At 45.8% G+C, this 20828-nt stretch overlaps 1 protein-coding gene across 1 annotated transcript in view; it reads right to left on the bottom strand.

Annotated features, from left to right (window-relative positions):
• The window catches only part of PRDM6 (PR/SET domain 6), a gene marked incomplete at both ends in the record, with an annotated part of 71273 nt that extends 62623 nt beyond the window's left edge, over positions 1-8650 (bottom strand). Inside the window, one exon of the mRNA XM_080638247.1 lies at positions 8125-8650. Coding sequence (XP_080494373.1) covers positions 8125-8650 — 526 coding nt within the window. The remainder of the gene's footprint in view (positions 1-8124) is intronic.
• Positions 8651-20828: the final 12178 nt, after the last annotated feature.

Below are 20828 nucleotides of genomic sequence, written 5' to 3'. Positions count from 1 at the left end.
AGGAAAATGTTGGTTGAAAGTTTCCACTGCACTCTACTGCACGTGCCATGAATGTACAAGTTCCAGGAAAATGTTTCATGCTCAGGAGATCCATTTCTCTGGAGGTATGCTGAGTTAACACAACAACAAATCTATTGATATAATTTACCGTCTTCAGCACATTTCACTTTTGTTGCACAGTTAAGGTTTGTTTTCATACAAATTTATTCCAGAAATATGAAGGGAAACCAATAACTATGCCATAGTACTCATGTAGAAAGTCCTAGATCTTTCTGCTAATAATTTTATGCAATCTACACTGATTTTTACAAAACTAAAGCACAGTATTCAGTATAGAAGCTGGAGCTTCTTGGTCTAAGCCACAGATTTAGACTCGCTAAACTGCCTGCAACCACAATTTCAATTCTCAGGAGTACTGACTCAGCTGTTCTTCCTTCCGAGGTGGATATACTCTGTACTATGTAGACCCGTTTCCTACAGAGCCTTCAAAGGAAAACCTTCCTCTCCATTCAGTAAAAGCTGCTAAAGGATAACTAAAGCTGCATTTTCAAAATATGGCTTCTGTTTGCATTTTTCCAATTTCAGAAACACTTTCAAAGCAGCATTACACATCATCCTCTTCTAAATTGTACCTTAAAAAAATTATGCATTCAGCAATATGGAAATACTCAAAAGTTACATGTGGAAGCTAATTTCCCTTGAAATCGCTACTCCTTCGAGTCTAGCATGTGTTCTTGCTTGGAGCTCATCTGTTCAACTTTCCTACTTGTAACATCAATTACAGATCTCAGCAGAAAGCAAGCAAGCCCCGAGCTGCGCTTCACTATGCTGGGTGCCCCTGCAGAAGAAGGCCTGCCTGTGATACTTGCAAGGGCAGGAAGGTAGTGGTGAGTCTGAGTCTTGTGGCACTGCTGTGCCTGAGAAGCTGCAGGGCAAAATTCGCTAGTGGGGACCCTCCTTCTGGTGGCCAAAAAATGCCTTTTAGATGGAGGGTTTAAGGCTTTTCCTTAACAATATAATCCCTGTAGCAAAATGCGGTGTTTTGCTCTCTCAGCCATGTCAACTAGTGTGGGTAGCCAGGGCCACAAACTAGAGGTGGCTGAGGGTGAGATTTGCAGTACACCAGGGAAGAGGTTTCTGGCTAGTCCTGAGAAAAATTATAGAGCAGATATTTTTACAACCATTCCCGGGCAGCAAATATGTGCCAGGGTTATTTTGTTGTTGTTATTTCCACAGCTAATTTGGAAAGTGAGGTGTCACCACAGCATCTTTTCTTTCCTCTCTGAAACCTGTCATGAAGAAACGCTGTGGTTTTGGCTTATCCAAAGATCTCAGGGGCTTCACTGGATTTTGGCACTGGAGATCATACAGAAAGTTACTCAAATAGGAAAAAAAAAAAAAAAACAAAAAAAAACAAAAAAAAACAAACCAAGCCTAAACAGGTTGGCATGTGAGTACATTTTAAACAAATCTGGCATCTTACCATGCGTCATCTGACAGGAAAACTGAGGGCTTAAACAGAGGACATCTAACCATGATATCAGCTAGCACACAGGGCAGGCCCTTGAACCTTTGACCATCTTCTGGATGCATAATTCTCATCAGAACTATCTGATTATTAATGGCTTTCTTGGAGACACTGTGTCTCTGTAGCAACTTACGTTACACATGCTACGGCTTCTTCACAACTCCAATCAGGCAATTTCAGTGTCAGTTTCCTGCATCCTGCTACCAGGAGCACATACGTAACTTTTCATGCACACAACTTTTAGCACCTGCTTAGAACAAGGATTTCTTCAACTTGTCCTGACAGTATTTGTGCATGAGTAGAAATATATTAATATACAGATTTTATAGAAATAAATTTTATTTTATTTTTTAATAGAAATAAAACATTTTATTTTTGCCTTTTCAAGGAAAAGAAATTAAGAAATTGATGAGGAGTGTAAACAAACACTGTGCCACTGTCATTTACCCCTGCAGAAAGTCGCACATGTGATATTTATTTTCCACTATCCAAAACCACTGGTAATGTCTTAATGCTTGGCAGTCACAGTATCTGATCTCCTGCTGTGTTCCTTTCCCTTTGTCCTGCCAAAGCTAAAAATTTGGAAAATAAGACATCTTCTGAAACTGTTTTGGCTTACAGCTCATTGAAGAGGGAAGGAATCTGTCTTTAATACTAAGCAGTACTGAAATTCTTCTTGGTTGCATGCTTCATATGTCTATTTTTAGATTTTATGTAATGTGCAAAATTTTTTATTTTTTTTTTTTATTCTCATAAATGTTATAAGAGGTGGAAGCCGTACTGACATATTTTACCATGTCTTGAGTAAAAAGTTACCATGCATCTTTTCCTCTCCAGTGACTAACTTCTGTGTAATGATACATGGAAGGCTTTGACCCAAGCACACTTTCAGTAATGTTAAATTACCCATCTAAAGACCATCACCGTAAGCAGTGGATTCCTCTGCCCCAGAGACCACTAGGGAAGGAAGTCCTTAATCAGATAAGGGAAAAAAGGGAGAACTTCAAGACCTGCACGCTACCCTGCCTCACAGAAAGGATCAACAACATCATCTTCATGGGTACTGCAATTCGGGATGTGAAACAGTGCATCAACTTGCTAACAACATGTGGAAACGAAGAGGGTTTTGCTGTCGTCCACTGACATCACTAAAGTCTCTAAACTGTATGGCAACCGTTAATACCTACACAGGTGCTGGAAAGGACAAGGTGGGACAAATGTGGGCTTTCCAGAGAACTGCCACAGAGGTCAACAAGGTGTACCGTGCCGTTCTTCCTCTTGTGATCTCAGAGAGCAGCTGTGTGAGTAGAGGCCTCCTCCAAGGACTGCTGAAATTAGTACTTCCACTGGGTGTAATATAGCACCAGTCAAGCCACAAATCAAGACAAGAAAAAGCAAGAAATGTGAAAAAATTGAGGGATTTACTGAAAATGGAAATGCAAGGGAGACTGCTGTCAAAGCAGAGTATCTCCTAATAAAGTTAGGAAACGTAGAAGGTAAGGTCAGTAGGAATGCTCCATTGCAGGCCCAGATGCAGCCAGACTCTTTGGAAATAGATCAGTTTCTCACTTTGTACCTTCACTCTCTATATATGGGAGGAAGAAGCAAGGAAAAAATTAAGAGATTTCCTAGTGGAGCTGTTTGGTATAGCTCTTTTGGGAGGAATGCAATGCTATCGTTTATTTGCCTCCATAAAAATGAACACAGTGCAACACCAGCACTATAACTCCGTGTGAATGCATTCAAAAGTACTAAACCTAAGCAAAAGGGAAAGCACACATGATTGTCCTCAAAATATAATTCTAAACACTCTCCAACATAACTAATGCTACTACTGCATATTTAAAGGAATCTGAAAGGAGAAAGGTTTTGTCCATGAAAGGTAGGGCCCAACATATTGTTTTAACCAGCAAACCAGCTGTAACAATAAATGGAAGAAATACATTTTTGTCTCAGCAATAATATGCTTCAGAGGTGCAGTTATACTGGTTACCTGCAGCTTGCTGGTATTAAAGCAGGGTGGCCTCTGACCCTTTGCTTCATAACTCACTGCAAGCACACAGGTATTTGGTGTAAGTGCCCATCATTTCACACAGTATTACTCACTTGCAAGTATAAATCACTGCGGCTGGCCCGGCGTCCCTGGCTGTGTCCGGGTACCCAGCTAAGAGAGAGGGTGGGCTGGGTGAGACAGTTCTCTTTCATTTATCGAGGGCTGGAGCTTTCATAAGGATCACGGGTCCCTTGTGCCTCAGTTTCCTCATTGGCGAGATGTTAGCAGTCTATTTCTGCAGAATTAACGGCAGTTTCTGGCAGACTGCCTGACTGGAGGCTGGCTTTCGAGGGACGGGGACAAGACACAGATGTGCTTTTCTCCTTCGGGTCCCTTTTATTTATTTTTTTATTGATCCCTGGCGCTCGCTGCGGATGGCGGGTCCGAGGGGCCGGGCCTCGGTGGTGGCAGAGCGCACCAGGGCCCGGCTCTGCCCGACCCCCTCTTCCTCGGGCTTTTGCCCCTCCGTCGCCCCGCAGCTCCCCGCTGCCAGCCCGAGCCGCGATCCCGCACAGGCGCAAGAGCCGCGGCGGGGTCCAGTCCGGTCTCCCCGGCCGGGGTCAGGAACACGCCGCGACAGCTGCATCGATCACCGGTGTGCGATGGGCGGCCTCGGCGCCCCAGTAAGGGACGGGGCATGAGGGCTTGACGGGACCGTCTCGCCTGCGGAGCGGGTTTCGGGTTAATTTTGCGCAGCGGGCTGGGGGCTGGTTGGGGGAGGCGGGTTTGATTTTCTCTGCCTTCGACTTAAAGTATGAAGGAATTAAATTTCCGTGTCAGGTATAAGAAGGGTAGGAGAATATTGCGTGTAGATAAACCTTGCCACCCCCTACCCCTGAGAGACCCCCATATACAATGTAGAGATGATGAATAGGCTCTGGGAGAGCAGATCGAAGTTCAGTCTGCACCAGCTCCACTCTATCCTACAGAACTATAGGGCAATTAATTGCGGCTTGTCCCCTCATCCTTCATCTCCTGGTGGCACATATCGATGGAGATTACTGCTGATGGACCATTTTATCACCCTAAATAAACAGTCACCACCTTCTCTAACCTCAATCTAATGTATGGCTATCTGCTATGTTTAAGGGTGCTGGGTAACTAATGATGTAAAATACCTAAATCATACAGGTTACCAGCAGTCTAGTGGGGAAAAAAAAAAAAAAATCCGAATATTCCCCACACCGATCCACTTCACAGCGTGTTATATATACACTGTCTCCCTGTAAATTGAATGAGAAGAGGAGTGCAAACTGCTTGCTTGCGTGACACTTCAGTTTTACACATCATATTTATTACAGTGGCAGGTTGGCGCTTCCCGGTGAAGGTAGAGGAGTTGCGGGCTCCCCATCGTGAAAGCCTCTCCCCATCAGGGAGGGGTAAACTCAAAAACCCCCACTGGATGAAGCCAGAGCCGCACCCCCCAAACTCACCCTGGGAGATATCCCCTCGCCGCACCAGCTCCCCTCCCCCAGCTCCCAGGAATACCCTCATCCTTCCAGATTCAGCAGCCAGGAAGAGAACGGTCCCCAGCCGCCTGCCACATTATCAGGGCTTTAAAATAATCCTCTTTACTTCCCTGGAAGTACTACAGGGCCCTAATTAGGGGTTTGTTTCTCGCTTGTTGTTTTTGTTTTATTTTTCCCCTAACTAAATCCTTTTCAATTTAAAACAATTACATACAGACACTTAACCCGCAGCTCCTTGGCCCCCTCCTTCGCCCAAGACCGTGCCGTACTCATTGATATTTGACAATCGAGGCGTGCGCCTATGGGGAAACCGCCGCCCATTCATCTTCCCACGGCGGCCGCACGGCGCCGGGCCGGGACGGGAGCGGGGAGCGGGGCCTACGGCTGGGGGCAGCCCGGAACAACACCGCCCCACGGGCTCTCTCAGGGCGGAGGCACCGCTGCCCGCCCGGCTCCCGCTGCCCCGGGACGTGCCGAGTGATCCCGGCGGGTGGGTCCCGCCTCAGGGAACACGGTTTGCCCCGGAAAAGAAGATGGAAGCTCGGCGCTGGGGGACATTTGGGAAAGAAGAGAGAACGGGGCATTCTTTTGGCTTGCGAAGGTGGTACATTTGCAATTAAACCGCGGGAAGCAGGCAGCAGCCAGGGGCCCGCCGCCAACGCCAAACCGGCCAGTAGCAGTCGGGCAGGGCCTGCGCCCGATCGGTCTCCTCGGCGGTCATGGGCCAGGCTAGGGAGAGTGCCTACCCGCCCGCACCCGGCCCGTCCGCTCCGCGGTGTCGGTGGGACGGCTCAGGGCTGGAAGTGCAGCTGGAGAGTGTAACTCGAAGGCGATTGCTTCTCACCTCACCAGCAACCCCGACCGCCTGTCCCTCAAATGGGCACCTCCGGTGCGGGACGGATTCGAAGTGGCTGAAAATCCCACCTGGCCCGGGCCCCCTGCTTGAATCCCGAGGCAACAGCGGAGCCGCGGAGGGGTGGCCAGGCCGGTGCCTTGCAGCCTTTGAGCGAACGAGTGAGGAGGGTATGGGGGCACGGCACGAACCGCAATTCCCACGTTCCTTCCTCACGTACAGCCGGCTTTTTCTCTTTCTGTTTCAGACTAGCTGCCCAAAGTAAACGCACCTGATCCCAGAAGCTTGAGACACTTGCATTAGAAGTTTTGCTCAGAGACAGCTAATAACCTCTGGAGCGAAAACCTCCTGCAAATGAGTTCAATGGTAAGACTGTTTAGATCTCACTGCAGAAGAAACAGGGCGCCCGTACTGCCAGCCTCGTGCCTGTCCTTCAAACTGCGAACGCTGTCCCGGCCCGCTCTGATGCCGTTCACAAGGGTCCCTTCTGCTTTCTCGCAACCACTTTTAATGCCGCACTGCGCAAGAAACTACCCCGGAGTCGCCTGCGACTCTGCGGCTTGCTATTTTTTCCCTCACTTCTTGAAAACACAACACCCCTATCACTTTTGTATCTTTCTTTCTCTTTTAAAAACCTTTATCTTGCATGTTTACAGAGCTGCTCCGAGAAGTAAAACATGCATGTCTGAAAGGTTGGGTTGGCGATTAATTTCAGATTCCATTAAGTGCATGTAATTTATGAGATCAAGTTTTCTGCATCCAAGAGTAGAAAATACACTAACACGCTTCACTAGAGGGTGGAACTAGGTACGAGGAAGTGGCTAAAAACAAAGTCCGTCTCCAATATAGAAAGATTTATAATGTTAAGAAGGCAGAAAAATCATCATCAAACTCAGAGTCAACTTTCTTTTCGCTCTTTAAGACATACGCAGAGTGATGAAGATTGTGTTAGCATCCACGCAGTTTGATTAGTACGCAACAGAGTTTCATGGAAACTTTCAAAACAAACTCTGCATCTAAAATAAAATTAAACGAATCAGCGTTTTGCTCGGGCATGTGCTCAAGGGTCGCTGGTTTGGGGTATCGTTTGTCTGTTCAACAGCCGTCCTCAAACAGACATTTCAGGGAGGTAAAGAGAGGAAGACAACAAAAAAATAAAGTTTTAAGAAACCTTAGGATAAAAGGTCGTGTTTGAAACACTGGTTAAAAGTGCATATGCTGAAGCCATGTTTCAGTGTTTTAACGGGGACAGATCCGTGTGCTCTGAACGTTAGCAACAAATCTGAAGAATTAATATAGTTTCTCTAGTTATTTTCACCCCGTGAAGTTCCTCGGTTGCATAGTATCAACAGATACAGGAACAAAAGACAGTCAGAACCAATTTCTAAACCTGCTAACCTTTGGTCTATACAGATGTTTAATAATAGGGGTGTCTTCTCCCCCCCCAAAAAAAACAAAACAAAACAAAACAACCCACAACCCCCATAACTCTATAATTTGCAACAGCAGTATTAAACGTTTTCTAACCGCCAAGTGCTAAATGAATTCTTGCACTCCGGCAGACGACTTTTTTTCTTTTTCTTTTTTTTTTTTTTTTTTTTTTTTTTTCCCTAGAAAATCAGCTTTTCTTATTAAATGACAATGTCATGCTTTTCCGTAGGGGTGAAAACTAAAACTAGCGAGGTGTTAACAAGGTCTGAAAGGGAAACTCCCCGATTAGAGGGAGGAAAACTTTGCCCTAGTCTATCTGACGAAAACTGCAACTTTTCCCCTGCCCAGCTCGGAGCAGTAATTGATTTCTGGGTGTTTGGCGAAGCCCAGGCTTTCCAAGCAGGAGCAGAGTGCAAGAAGCAAGGCAAAAAAGGACAAGCTTCTTAACAAGTCGCTCTGAACCATTTCTGAATTCACTTTCCTAAGCAGTCCTCCGAGAGAAACCTACTCCAGAGCCACCTTCCTTGTGAAGTGAACCTTCCAGGGAAGGACCTGGGTCTCAGGCAGTAACAGCTATTACCGAGGGGCTACCGCCCACCTCCCGAAAGCACTGGGAACCACGCGAAAGCAGCTCAAGGGAGGGGAGGGCAGGGCAGAAGACACTGCTCAAGCTGAGAGCTGTTGCGGTACCGACTGCCGACCTTCAGCCTGGAGCTTTCCTGGACTGTCCCGGTGCAGGGAGAGGCGGAGGGCGGGGGTCGGAGACTGCGGGAAGGGGCATGATACGTACGGTTGTTGGGATCACTGGTGTGCTGATTCAAGGGGATGATCTCCATGCGCTGCTGCCCGTACAGGTAGTAGTCCAGCTCTTCGGCCGTGCACCGGAACCGGACGGCAGCGCGCTCGCCGCATTTGCTGCCGCCGCTGCCGGCCCCGCACACGTCCTTGCCCTGCAGGGGAGCGGGCGCTCCCCCGGCCGGGGGCTCGGAGCTCTGCAGGGGCCCGAAGACTGGGAGCTGTGTTACAGTCAGCGAGGTCAGGCCGGCCAGGGAAGCGGCCTCCGCGGCGACGCAGGAGGAGATGGAGGAGGAAGACAGAGTGGACGAGGAAGAAGAGGAGGAGGCGGAGGAGAGGGAGGCCGGGCGCTGGCGGAGGCTGTCAGCCGAGGGCTCGGCTCTCTCGGGCGGCTGGAGCTGAACGAGGGCCCCACTGCTTTTGAGCTGGCTGCTCTGCGGGAAAAGCTGCTGCCAGTGCTGCAGGTAGGCGGGATCCACCTTCAGGAACGCGGATCCGCCGGGGTCGCCGGGCTTCAGCATTGCGCTGTCTGCGGAGCAGAGAGGAAGGGGACAGCGGACGTGAGACCCCCGCCCCGCCCTGCCTCGGCCGGGCCGAGCCCGCGCCCCTCTCCGTGCTCGGGCACGCCGGCAGCCGTGGGTCGGCGGCGGGACCGTCCCCGCTCCCAGCTTTATGGCCTGTGGCGGGCTCGGCAGGAGAAAGTCTCGGCCTGGAAAGCCCCCCGGGGCGGACAGGCGGGAGACGCGGCAGGGCTTTCCGCCGCCGCCGCCCGGGGCACGGCGGGACGGCTGCACAGAGCCTTTCCCTTTCATTCCCTTCTCTCCGACCGCGGCAGCAAACGACTCTGAAAGTTGACAACAGGGAGGAGGAAACTTCATCCCCACGCACACAAGCGAGTCTTTTCCCCCTGCATTCCACAGCAGATCTTGCAGAAGGAGGACGCGGCCCGGCAGAGCCCTGCAGCTGCCGGGATGTACCCGCCGTGGCCCGGCTGTACCGTGCTGTGCCAAGCGAGGCGGAGGCTCTGTCTGGCTGCCCCGGCCAGAAGCTGCCTTACCTGAGAGGGGTGCGGAGGAGCGGTGCTGGGCGGCGGCGGGCGTGCGGCGGTGCAGGCAGTAGCAGGAGACTTCCAGTGGGAGGAGGGCTAAAAGGAGAGGCTCTCCCGGTCTTTGTCCGCGGGGAAGCGGGGTGACTCTTCCCCGGGTGCCGGGACCGGCTAGCTAAGCGCCGCCGGGCTCCCTCTGCCGTGGCTGCGCATCGCAGTCGCGCCGGGCTCCTAGCTCGGCTCTGGCAGACTCCAGGAGAGACACGTGGGTTTTACGACAGCGCAAAATACAAGTGTGTGTGATGTGTACGGGAGGGAGGGGATGGACCGGGAAGTTACCAGCGAGCCTGAATGCAGTGCCCTATTTTTGGCAACTTCCCCCACTTTGTTCCTTGCTCAACTTTTAAAGGTATCCCTTTCTTTCCTTCCCTCCTCCTTCCTTCCCTCCCCCTCTCCCTCCCTCCCCTTCTCTTTCTCACTCCCTCTGTCCGCCGTCCGTCAGTCCCTCCCTCCCTCTCTCTTTCCTTCCCTCCCCAGCTCTCAGAGCACAGTGCCCGCGGAAGAACCGGGCTTTGAACCCGGCAGAAGGTCCCCAGCTCCGGGTCGGAGCTCCCTGCCCAAGCCAGAAGCGGCTCGGACCCTGCCAGGCCCCCGGGAGCCGGGGCCTCCCCTCACTGGCCGCTTGCCCCTCTGGGGCTTAGGTGGATTTCAGAGACCTCCCCGGCCCATTTCTCGGTCCTGGTGCTGTCCCACCTATTTCACTTAACTCGTAACTCCTGGGATGAACTTGCCTCCCGCTCCCCTTGTCTGCCCGAGACCTTCCCCAGGAGGTCTCAACACAGATGAGGGTACTCACCTCCCTAGAACTTCTCCCTCCTCAGATCTTATCCCCTCGAGCGCCAGCACAGCTCTCTCCTTCTCTCCGTCCTCGGTTACAGCACAGAGCGAGAAGTGCAACCTGTGGCGAGAAACTTCTCATCTCTAGCGACTTTTGCTTTCCACTTTGCTTTAAAACAGACGGTTTCCTGCCCGCTGCTCAGTTGCTGAGCTCACGTATCAGTGAGTATTTTTTCCAGTTTCTTTCCTACACTGTAAGAAAAACTAGACGAGAACTATAATATCCTAGGCATATATCGCATGTATATGGCATCCCGTGCATTTAAGACGAAATATTTACACTAAGCGCTTATGTCACCTAAACCTCTCTCTAGTGTCAGAAATGCCCCCACTATCAGGTGTCACGCTGCCTTCAAGAGCACCCTTGCTTCCGAACATAACGTGTGCCCCTGATGGTTGTTTCTGCCATTCCCTCCACCATGTTTCTAGTTAATTTCTTTCCTACCCTTCATTCTCGTGGAGCCTGGGAAAGCTGCTGCTGTTTAGACTTTGTCTGTGTCTAAGGCAGGACATTCTAACACAAATTTGAGCAGGGCTGGGGCAAAAAAATATTTTGACTGGCATTATTTTGACAAGGTCATCCGTCATCTGCTCTGTAGATTGATAACACCTAAGTTAAAGGCAAACACGAATAGGGGAGAAAAAAACCACAGGGTTTTATGGATTGTAAAGTTTCCTATAAAAACCGTCTTTATGTCTTTGGTCAATTCTCTTGTGCTACATACAATGAGTTTCCGGCCCTCTCGCCGCACTGCCCTCCTCTGTGAAGTTCTGCTTCCAGCGGTCCGTATGCCAACGCGTTCGCACACCCGCTCTGCTGCGGACGCTGAGTTGCGAACAGGCGCGCTCTGTCCTCCCCGTCCTCGCAGCGTTAGTAGGGCGTCTCGTCTTTCGCCAGCTCCTTCCTGGTCACAATTCTATTCCGCCCATTCTGTCTCTTTTAATTTTATTTATTATTTTTTTAATGTGCATCTCAGCGTTATTGCCATTTTCCTCACCGGACACCTTTTAAGAATACCGAATTGCGTTTAGTGGTAGCAATCTCTAAAAATTCGTTTCAAGCTAGAAAAACTTGATGAAGTGAGGGAAAGATCCTAGCTAATGGGCTTAAGTACATTGTCAATATTTGCACTTGCTTCGAGTTGTTAGCAGAAATATTCCATGCGGGTTCATATTAGGAGGACTTCAATCTTTTACAGTGTCTGTTTGTTGGGGTTTTTTTACAGCTGGAAAAGTAGCGCTTCGAGCGATCGAGGTTGCAGAATAACATTTACAGACCGCCCGGCACTCTGGGACCCAGTAACAGGAGGAAAAAGGGAGAGAGAAGCATAAGGCTAGCCTCCTCCTCCCTCCGGTCCTCAGGGCCGGCGGCTGTCGCAGCACCGGCGGCCGCTCCCGGTCACTCGGGCGGCGGCCGGCGGCCCCTGAGCCTCGTCGTTCGGGTTTGTCTCCTTAACCAAAGGCACCCTCGGGCCGCGCCGGGGAGAGTGGCCGCGGGGCAGAGGCGGGGAGGCACGGAAGGAAGCGAGAAGGAGCGGAGTTGCGTATATCATCAGCACAGGCATCGGCTCCTGTCCCGGCCTCTCCAGAGCACAGCTGCCTCCAACTCCTTTACCCCTCGGGAAGAGCAGAGCTAGCAGGGGGCGAAAGGGGCTGCCTGCCCCTCAACCTGCTCCTCCCCGGGGTGGCTTAAGCCCGCTTCCTCAGGCAGGGCGGGCTGTGCGCGCCCTTTTGTCTCCCCGCAGTTTGTCTGCGGCCCATTTGTTACTATTTATTTATTACTTTAAAATTTATTTTCCTCAAAGATGCAGGGGAAAAAAAAAAAAAGAAAAAAACCCAAACCGAAACAGCCCAAAAAAACCCCACCAAAAAAAGAGACCGCGAGCAGTTTTTAACTCTGCCTCCTCCTTCTCTCAGGCTTTTTCATTATTTAGAGGACGAGCACTGAAACAAATCACATTGACCGTATGGAAAGCGATCAAGCCTTTATAAAAATCCATTGCCTGCGAATCGATTGGTGAATATTTGCTAGGAATTTGTCCAAAAGAAATAAATAAGGAGGGTAAGTGTATTAAATGTAAAGGGGGAGCACGGTGGTGTTTTTCTTCATTGATTAATTACCTCTAAAATGAAACAAGCGGGAAGAGGAGCCAAGATCGATAAATTAACTACCCAAATTCATCATTTTCCCTGCGATTTTTTTTTCCTTTGTTTCTTTTCGTTGGTTTGTTTGTTTGGTATTTTGGTGGTGGGTTTTTTTGGTTTCTGTTGTTTGTTTGGTTTTGTTTTGTGGTTTTTTTTTTTTTTTTCTAAGTAACTCTTAGGAAGGATGCCCGTCTCTCTGGAAACTCGAAGGTTTTATCTTATACTGGGGATAGAAAAGAGAGCTAAACCCTAGCTAGGAAGGAATTGTATCGGGGACACCCTATCTGATTTCATTTGACACACAATTAAAAAGTTTGCCTTTCATATTAATTAATTCTCCTGATCTGGGGAAGACAAATGGTCGGTTACCTCTGACAGGAGTCCGATAAAGGATTCAGCAGCTTTCCTTCTTGCCCTAGGCGTCTCCTCATTCCAGTTTTAAGGTCATGAGCGGCCGAGTTAATAATTCATTAATACAGACATACATTCAGATGGGATTCACGGGGATTCGCGCTCTCCTGCATCCCACCGCTTGGATTTAGTATCCCTCGAAGGACGAGAAGAAGAGAGGGAGGAGAAGGGATGGAGGAAGGCGCTTCACCATGCACGGACCTCTTTCCACACACGTGGTTTAAACGTGGTACCGGCAGCGAGAACCGGCGTCCTGCAAGGCAGAGCCCCGCGCGGCTCATCCCCGAACACCTCCGAGCAGCCTGGCGGCACTCGCCGCCTCCCGAGCGCTTCCTGAACTGAAGCCAGGCGCTTCCCTCCCCATTCGCCTTCCCCCAAAAGCGGCCGAGGCGCGGCAGGGGCGGGTAAAAACCGGTCCAAAACTCCAGTTCCCGGGCCCTCCCCTCACTGACAGAGCGCCCTCTGTGTGACACCCCGGGAGCGAGGGGCACGCTCTCGCTGCCGATGCCGTGCAGCGGTCGGGACGGGCCCCCAAGGCAGAGCGGGGGCGGGCTCCGGAGGGGCTGCCAGGGCTATCCCCCCCAGCCGCACCGCGCGGGGCACCCCCCGGCTCTGCTGCCAGCTCAGTGCCGTGCGGGAGGGAGGCAGACCAAGGAAGCGCCGGTCCTGGTAAAGCCAGGTCTAGGGTGTCGGGGGGAGAATTAGAAGGTCCCTAAAAGCAGGGACTGGGATCCTTCCCTGGGAGCAGGTGGTGACACACAGGGCGAGGAGGTCTGCTGCAGGGCGCCGCTCTGAGGTGAGCATACGGCACCTGGCCACGTGGAGCTTGGCTGAGATTATTAAATGATCTGGCAGTGGCCACCCAGCAGATGCCAGCCAGATGCATAACGACTTTCTGCCACTATTGACCTGATACGGATGTGAACTAGTGACCCTTGAGGTGAAATGCTCTATAGTCTATTCGCAATTCCCCAAGCCACCAAATCCCCCTCACAGACAGATTCAAATATTTATGTCCATCAACAAAACAAACTCTGCTCCAAGCATGGCACACACAGATGGGACAAGAAAAGGAATTACTCGGTTGTAAAGACCAAAAGAAAATAAATCAAGTCAGGCTATACATAAGGTTGAATTTAAAACGTCACAAATTTGACTTCATTTCATTCCTGCTTTCACACACAGCCTATCTGAAAGTGTTCTCAATTATGTGAGAATTAACTATTCAAATATCCATTCTGAGTTTGGGGTTTGTTTTGATTGTCTGCTTTTTAAAAACAAATACACAGTTTAATCTGTAATAGTGTATTAAGATGGTTTTCCAGATAGGATTATACAATTTGACATCCATTCTCTGGGTTATAACAAGATTAATAGGCAGAATACTTTAAGCACACCTGACATCTTAAAGCACGGATTTTGTGATTTTTTTTTTTTTTTTTTTTTATTCCCTCATGGCTGAGTGCACGCTCTTACATTTATTTAATCTGCCATAGTTTCAGAAACAGTGTAAGGGAGCACTCTGAATGGCAGACCTGTAAAATCCCTGATGTCAAGCTTTCCAAAACTAAGTGACTCAACTTTCTGGATGCTTAAGCAACATTGGGTGTCTACTTCAAAAAGTAAGACATAGTCTCAAGAATTTTCCTGTACTTTATCTAAAAATAGCTCTCATAAATATGGAATCTATTAAATATGATGGTTCGCATGTGACATGAGAATGATAAGGCCTGGACAAAACTCAAGAATAGTAGCATTTCAATGTTTAGTATTGTCATGAGAATGCTGTGTTTCACCATAATGTTTGCAGAAATAAATGGAAATTATGGGGTTCTGTTTCAATTCTGGCTTAGCATCATAATCATGACTCAATGTTTAAGAAACAAAAACCAGAAAAACCTCACACTTTCTGTTTCCCTCTGAACTGCTTTTTCACAACAATACACTTTTCTAACAGATTTTTTCTAGGTCTGCACTCTGGTAGGTTTGTGTTTGCTCCACCTTTTTTTTTTTTTTTCTCCATTCATGAATCACTGGTGAATCTATTAATGAGGAAAGGAAAAGACTGACAACTCCAGGGAACAAAAATTCAAACCAGAGTTTGTGTCTTCCTTTGCCTTGCATACCACGTGGTAAAAGGCTGCAAGAACATGTCTGAAATACCTGTCCTGCAAACAGTCTTTGGGTGTCTTTTTGTTTCTGGTTTTGTTTCTGGGTTTTTTTTTTTGTGGGTTTCTTTTGTTTGTTTGTTTGTTTGTTTTCCTGGACTATGTCTGCTAAATGATATCTTGCTTAAAATAAGCCCATACCTGGGTTCTGGCTGGTGGGACTTTCTTCAGTAAGTCAAATTCTGGAATACAAGCGTTCATTCTGATATCATGATTCAGGAATAACTGTTTCAATAAACCTTCACGTGTGGAGAAGGGTATGGGGAGAGGGTAACAGCTCTATTGGAAGATGTGTGCTGTGTACTATGGATACTGAAAAGCATCTGGTCACAGCTTTAACATCAAACAGAAAATTTTTGGCTGCTACAGCAGTATTAATGAATAGCATCTTACCATGAATGGTGTTTACTAGGTAAAGGAATAAAACCAAACAGCATGTGAAGATGGACTTTCAAGGAGGAATATCTGAACCAACAACTGAAAGAACTCAGTAGAGCTCTTGCTGCTCCACAATAGTTGCTTTAGTTCAATTTCTAGAGCTTTACCAGACAAATATTTGTTTCAGTTCTTCACATGGTCAAGTAGTTCCTAGGATGTTATCTAGAATTATGGGCTCATGGCAGCTGAAGGCCAGAACTGAAAACAGAAATGCAACTGCTCAAAGAATAGATCACAGAGATGAAAAAACTGACTTTTTGATAGAGAGCAATCATACTGCAGTTGGTAATTTTCTGCAGCAATGTTTACTTTTTGACATCACACAGCATGAATTATTCATGGCAAGGGAGCCAAAACCAAAACAGCTGACATATAGAAATACATGGAATGACCACACACCTCAGGCTAGAAACCTGCCTAAGCACCCCATTGTGAAATCCAGCACTCTTCCCTTCCGATTAACAAGAAGCAGTTTTTCTGGTTTCCTGTTTGCCTTCTGACAACCAGACTGGCCTTATTATTTCACCTTGTGCGTTCATGCTAAATCTACCCTTGGAGCTAACCCCTTTGTTTGGAGAAAACAAGTATGCTCTCTGTATCCTGTCACAGCTACTTAGCCTCCATTCAGCTGAACAGACATTAGAAAAAGACAACCTTAAAGCACAAAGCTCTTAGAGAGTCATGATTCTGTGAGCTATTCCACATTTTGGTTGGAACAGGTTAGGTGTTCTGCTACACTGGCAATGCAAGTACTGATTCTTGGAATTAGAAAGAAGAAAGTGTAGAGTGAAAAGAAATACGTTGATCACTGAGTTCAGTACACTACCATTGCAGGAAACTGTGGAACAGCTGTTAAGTCCAAAAAAGTTAAAATTTAAAGTGCTTCTTTCTACTGCCTGCCCTACCATCTCCTGCTCCCTCCCCAAAAAATCCTTTAGCAAACTTGAGACTTTTAGTAGAAAAGACCAAAAAAAAAAAAAAAAAAAAAAAAAAAATTCCAGAATATGACACACCAAAGGTATTGAAATGGAAAGACAAAGGATACTATGGGTCTCTGCACTGGAAAAGGAACTGGTCAAGGGAAAATGTCCAGTGAATACTCCACGCAGAGCAATCAAAATGTCTTCAACACTGATAATAACCACAGGAAATCCTCCACTAGACAAAAAAATAATGGTCAGTTTTTATGTCATAAACATAAGAAAATCTTGACCAGATAAACCTGAGAAACCTCCATGATATTAAGCACATCAATGTGCTTGTAGCAATCCTGATGCTCGAAAGAACAACACAGATAATTTAGCAGAACATGATTTTGCATCAAGAAAAAGTAGAAAAAAAAGGCAAATCATGCCATTATGACATATACAGGTAGAGTGGAAGGACAAAGGAAGTGGGAGTCAGCCTATAGCAGCTGGGATTATGTAACGCCTACACTGGCAGGGGAATAACCATTGAGGGAAATGGAGGGTTAATAAACAACAAGCTGTAAAACTCCATCTAACTTCTTGACAACAAACAATGCAGGAAAGCAGCAGAGACTTAGGCACTGGCTATCTGCATCTCTGCTCTGTGAACTGTCTACAGAACAGCTAGTGGCTACAAAGGGTAGAAGAAACTTGACTAGAATGTGAGGACTTGGCTGGCACTCACTTTGGCTCCATGTGGATGACTGGATGAAGTGTCTTGAATAGAAGTTTGATCTTCTGTCTGACAATCACTGCAGACAAATCTCACACATCAGAGACACCGGATAAACCATCTTCACTTGCAAGAGTGTCAAATCTATAAACGCGATTCATCCCTTGCAGCCACTGCTGTGATCACAAGACTTCAGCTCCTTCCTTAAGCCAAGATCAAACCTTGGAATGCTGTTCCTCCCACACTCCACTTCTGGTATGCAAACAGTTCCTCCAGCAACAATTATGGGATATCTCCTTCCACCTAATCCCCAAAGGACTGCCATTGCTGCTTTTGTTCCAGTAAGAGAAGCCCACTACAGAAATCTTAAGACACACTGTTCAGACTGTCACAGGAACATAGCCTGAAGGTCTTGGAGCTTGCAAACTACAGAGTTTGCAAACTATGCAATTAGATTTTCTGATGTTATTTTATGTTCGTTATTTAACTGACAATATCAGAAAGTGCACTCTTCAACAGTTTATACAGAAGTCTATAGGACAACATGTAAGTAGTAAGGTACAGGTGTTTCATATTTTGGTAACCTAACCACAGTATTATACTTTCACTGTCGAATTTGTTCTTGGAGCAGAAGAAGCTATCATCCTAAAAAAACCCTATCACATCTCTTCTGGAGCTTAAAATCTTCAGACAGAAGTAGGAAAAGGAGTCACATCCTTATTCACAGCATGTCAGCCAGACTAATGCAAAATACCCTCAGAAACAGGTTAACGTAAATCTTGTGCGAAATGGAAGGAACCTCCCACACTGTTGGTTCTGCTGGCTGAACAAGCTATAATTTTTATCTGTGAGGATATAAAAATAAACAGTAGGTGGTAATTTCTTCACACATACATCTACACTGAGAAATTCTCTGTGTATGCTCTTTGTGGGACACTAAAGTCTATGATATACACAGCCTATGACACTCAAAAGAACATGGGTCCAGAAGCAACTTGCAAAATGACCTCTACCACTCTACCAAAAAGGCATTTGGGATACCTTTAGGATATGTTCTCAAAAAAAAAAAAAAAAAGAAAAAAGAAAAAAAGTTCCACTAAACAGAAAACTATAACGTTTATATGTTTATTTATCTCTAAATTTTATTTGCAATATAAGGCATTTTTTTTAATTGTAAAACTCCTTGTAAGGACTATTGTTTCCACTACAGCCTTTATGATTTTGAATTTTCTGAAAGTTAGTATTCTCAACCTATTACATTTGTATTTCCAGGAAACAAGTTGCCCAGAGAAGTTGGGGATGCCCCATCCCTGGCAGTGTTTAAGGCCAGGCTGGACGAGGCTCGGAGCCACCTGGTTTAGTGGAAGGCTGGAACTAGCTGATCTTTAAGGTCCCTTCCAACCCAAACCATTCTGTGATTCTATGATCAAAAAAGTCGAAGTCATATTGCCAATATAATGTACGATTAAGTACAAGCAGTATATGCAGTTCAATAGAGTTTTTTCCGAAAGTCAATCATTACTCATGTTTCTTCTTTATAGACATAGAAAACCAGATTACACTTCTTAAATATGGATAGATTACTGTGCAATAGATAGTGTGATAGGTATTATATATCTGAAATAGATTCGTAGTATTCTGGAATGTTGTCACTATTTTTGATATGAAAACACTCCTTTCTCTGGTAGAACAGATTTATACTGCATGCCAGGCAGTCAACCTGGTGTCCTCTGACATTAAAAATGTACATTTTAGAATAATTTCCTGTCTATTCTTATTAAAAAATGCCACACACTTCAATACAATGGCACTATTTAAGGCCAAATGCTGTAAACCCCACTGACTGATAACATAAAAACATTAACTTAGCTATTTAACCACTTAGGGTACAAGTGAGTTTTATTATAGAGATGAAAAAAACGGACTCATCACACAAATCCAACCTAATCTAAACCACGGCCATGTAAATAAAACTTGCAATATTTTTATAGTTCAGACTGATTCTAGGAAAAAAAAAAAAAAATTACTTTGTCTCAGCAGCCAGGTTGCTGTCCTTTATGTTCCTGAACAGCAGATTCCAGTTGCAACTCAGGGAGGAGAGGTGGGTACATTTCTGATCTCACCCTTCTGCTCTGTTACTCTGCTTTCCCTGAGTAACCTTGGCATGTACTTTTCAAGATGTATTCTTCCTGCCATTTTGAATCCTGATTTGGTTGTCCACCATGCAGTCTGGCTCTTCATGAAACCTCCTGAGAGTTCTTCAGATTTGCGAAAAATCAGAGAAGAGCAGAGGCAGAAGGACAGGTGAGTAGCTAGCAAGAGAGGCCAGAAACACTTCTTTCAGAAATTAGCATCAGGAAATGTAAAGATACAAAAGCAGTGTAGAGAAAACAAGAGAAAAAAAAGAGTATAGATGATGTTTTCCTGAGCTTTTCTTAGTTCTGATCTTTTTCTTGGTTCTTTCAGGCTGCAAAGCTTCAAAATAAAGGCTTTACAGATTTAACATAGAGCTGCAACATTAGACTCTCTTCAGAGCTTGTAGAACAATGTAAGTAGTACAGACCATAAAGAAATTTTATATTAAAGTCTTTCTTTTATGACTATATAAATAGTTCCAAAGCAAAAATAATAGGACTGGAAGGTGAGAGATATGTTAAGGAAACACAAAACATGCACTTTGAGAGGCTTCCTTACTGTATAAGGTCTTCTTTTTTGTTTAAATTTTTGATAAGCTAGAATAAAGACTAACAAGAATGGGCAAATTTTGATTCGATCAGCACATCCCAAGTCTCACTGATTTCAGCAAGACAACTGTTACAATAAACACTATCTAGCACTCAGAGTACAGAGTTTTCATTTTTAAATCAAGGATGTATTGCCCATCCTGCCATTGCTGGAAACTGCTGAAGATTTGAATGCTTTGATCACATACTTTGGACAAAAGCAGTAAGAATCATTTAAATAAAGATTTATGCCATGGCTAAAGGCTACAGTAATTCTTTTGAATAGTGATTTAGAGAGAAAATGATTCCTCATTCACATGACCTGAAAAAAAGACAGAATCATTACTACTTCTTTGCCTAATTATATACAAATGGTGGTAACATTCACAGACCGAATTCATAATAACCTGAGAACCTCTTTCAGGTTCAGCAGGAGAATTCAGTTTTTCCACAACGCCTTCTTAATCTTTGAATAAAAAAACCCGAAAGTCACATTTTCAGAGTGTATCTGTCTTCCATGGAGTGTGGTCAATGGGTATTTTCTTTAATGTTTTTTGTAAAAGAGAGTTTTCTAGAAAGGGAAAAGGTATGTTGATGTGTGTGTAGGCAATATAATCTTTCCTGAACACAATTTCAACTTGAGTCACAAAACATTTATCTCTATTAACTTGTATTAAAATCTGCACATATTGACAGGTACAGAATTCTGGAATTTAATCTGATGGCTATGTAATATGTTACCGTTCTACACTAAGAAGATTGCAAATAAATGGTGGGTCAGTCAGAAGGGATAGACTCTGCATAAAACAGGGTATAATACTCAATCTATTACATCTGGTTCACTAGAATTTTGGAACATATTTTCACTTGACACATGATTAAGGTATATACCTGAGAAAAAGAGTAGTTAGGGAAATGTAACCACCTAGCATGAATAGGCATGTAGAAGTTACCATTTCAAAAAAGCTATTATTGTTAAGTGTACTTAAATTCAGCTTATGCAATGGTAAATTTACACTGCATTGAAAGCAGTTCCTAAACCTTTTACACCATGACTGGTACAATTATATTTGTTTAAAATTGAAGTTTGGCTGTGGTCAGCAAAGTTACTATATAAAAAGGCCACCTCCCAACAGCTTTCCTCCTGGTCTCTATTGAGTATACATTGAGGTTGCTCTTCCTTTTTCTATTTTTCTGTGACTACAACATATTTTTTACCACTTTTAATTCC

The sequence above is a fragment of the Psittacula echo genome (assembly GCF_963264785.1).
Source record: "Psittacula echo genome assembly, chromosome: Z".
NCBI lineage: Eukaryota > Metazoa > Chordata > Aves > Psittaciformes > Psittacidae > Psittacula > Psittacula echo.
Note: the sequence above shows the minus strand (reverse complement) of the source record. Positions and strands in the feature narration are given on the sequence as shown.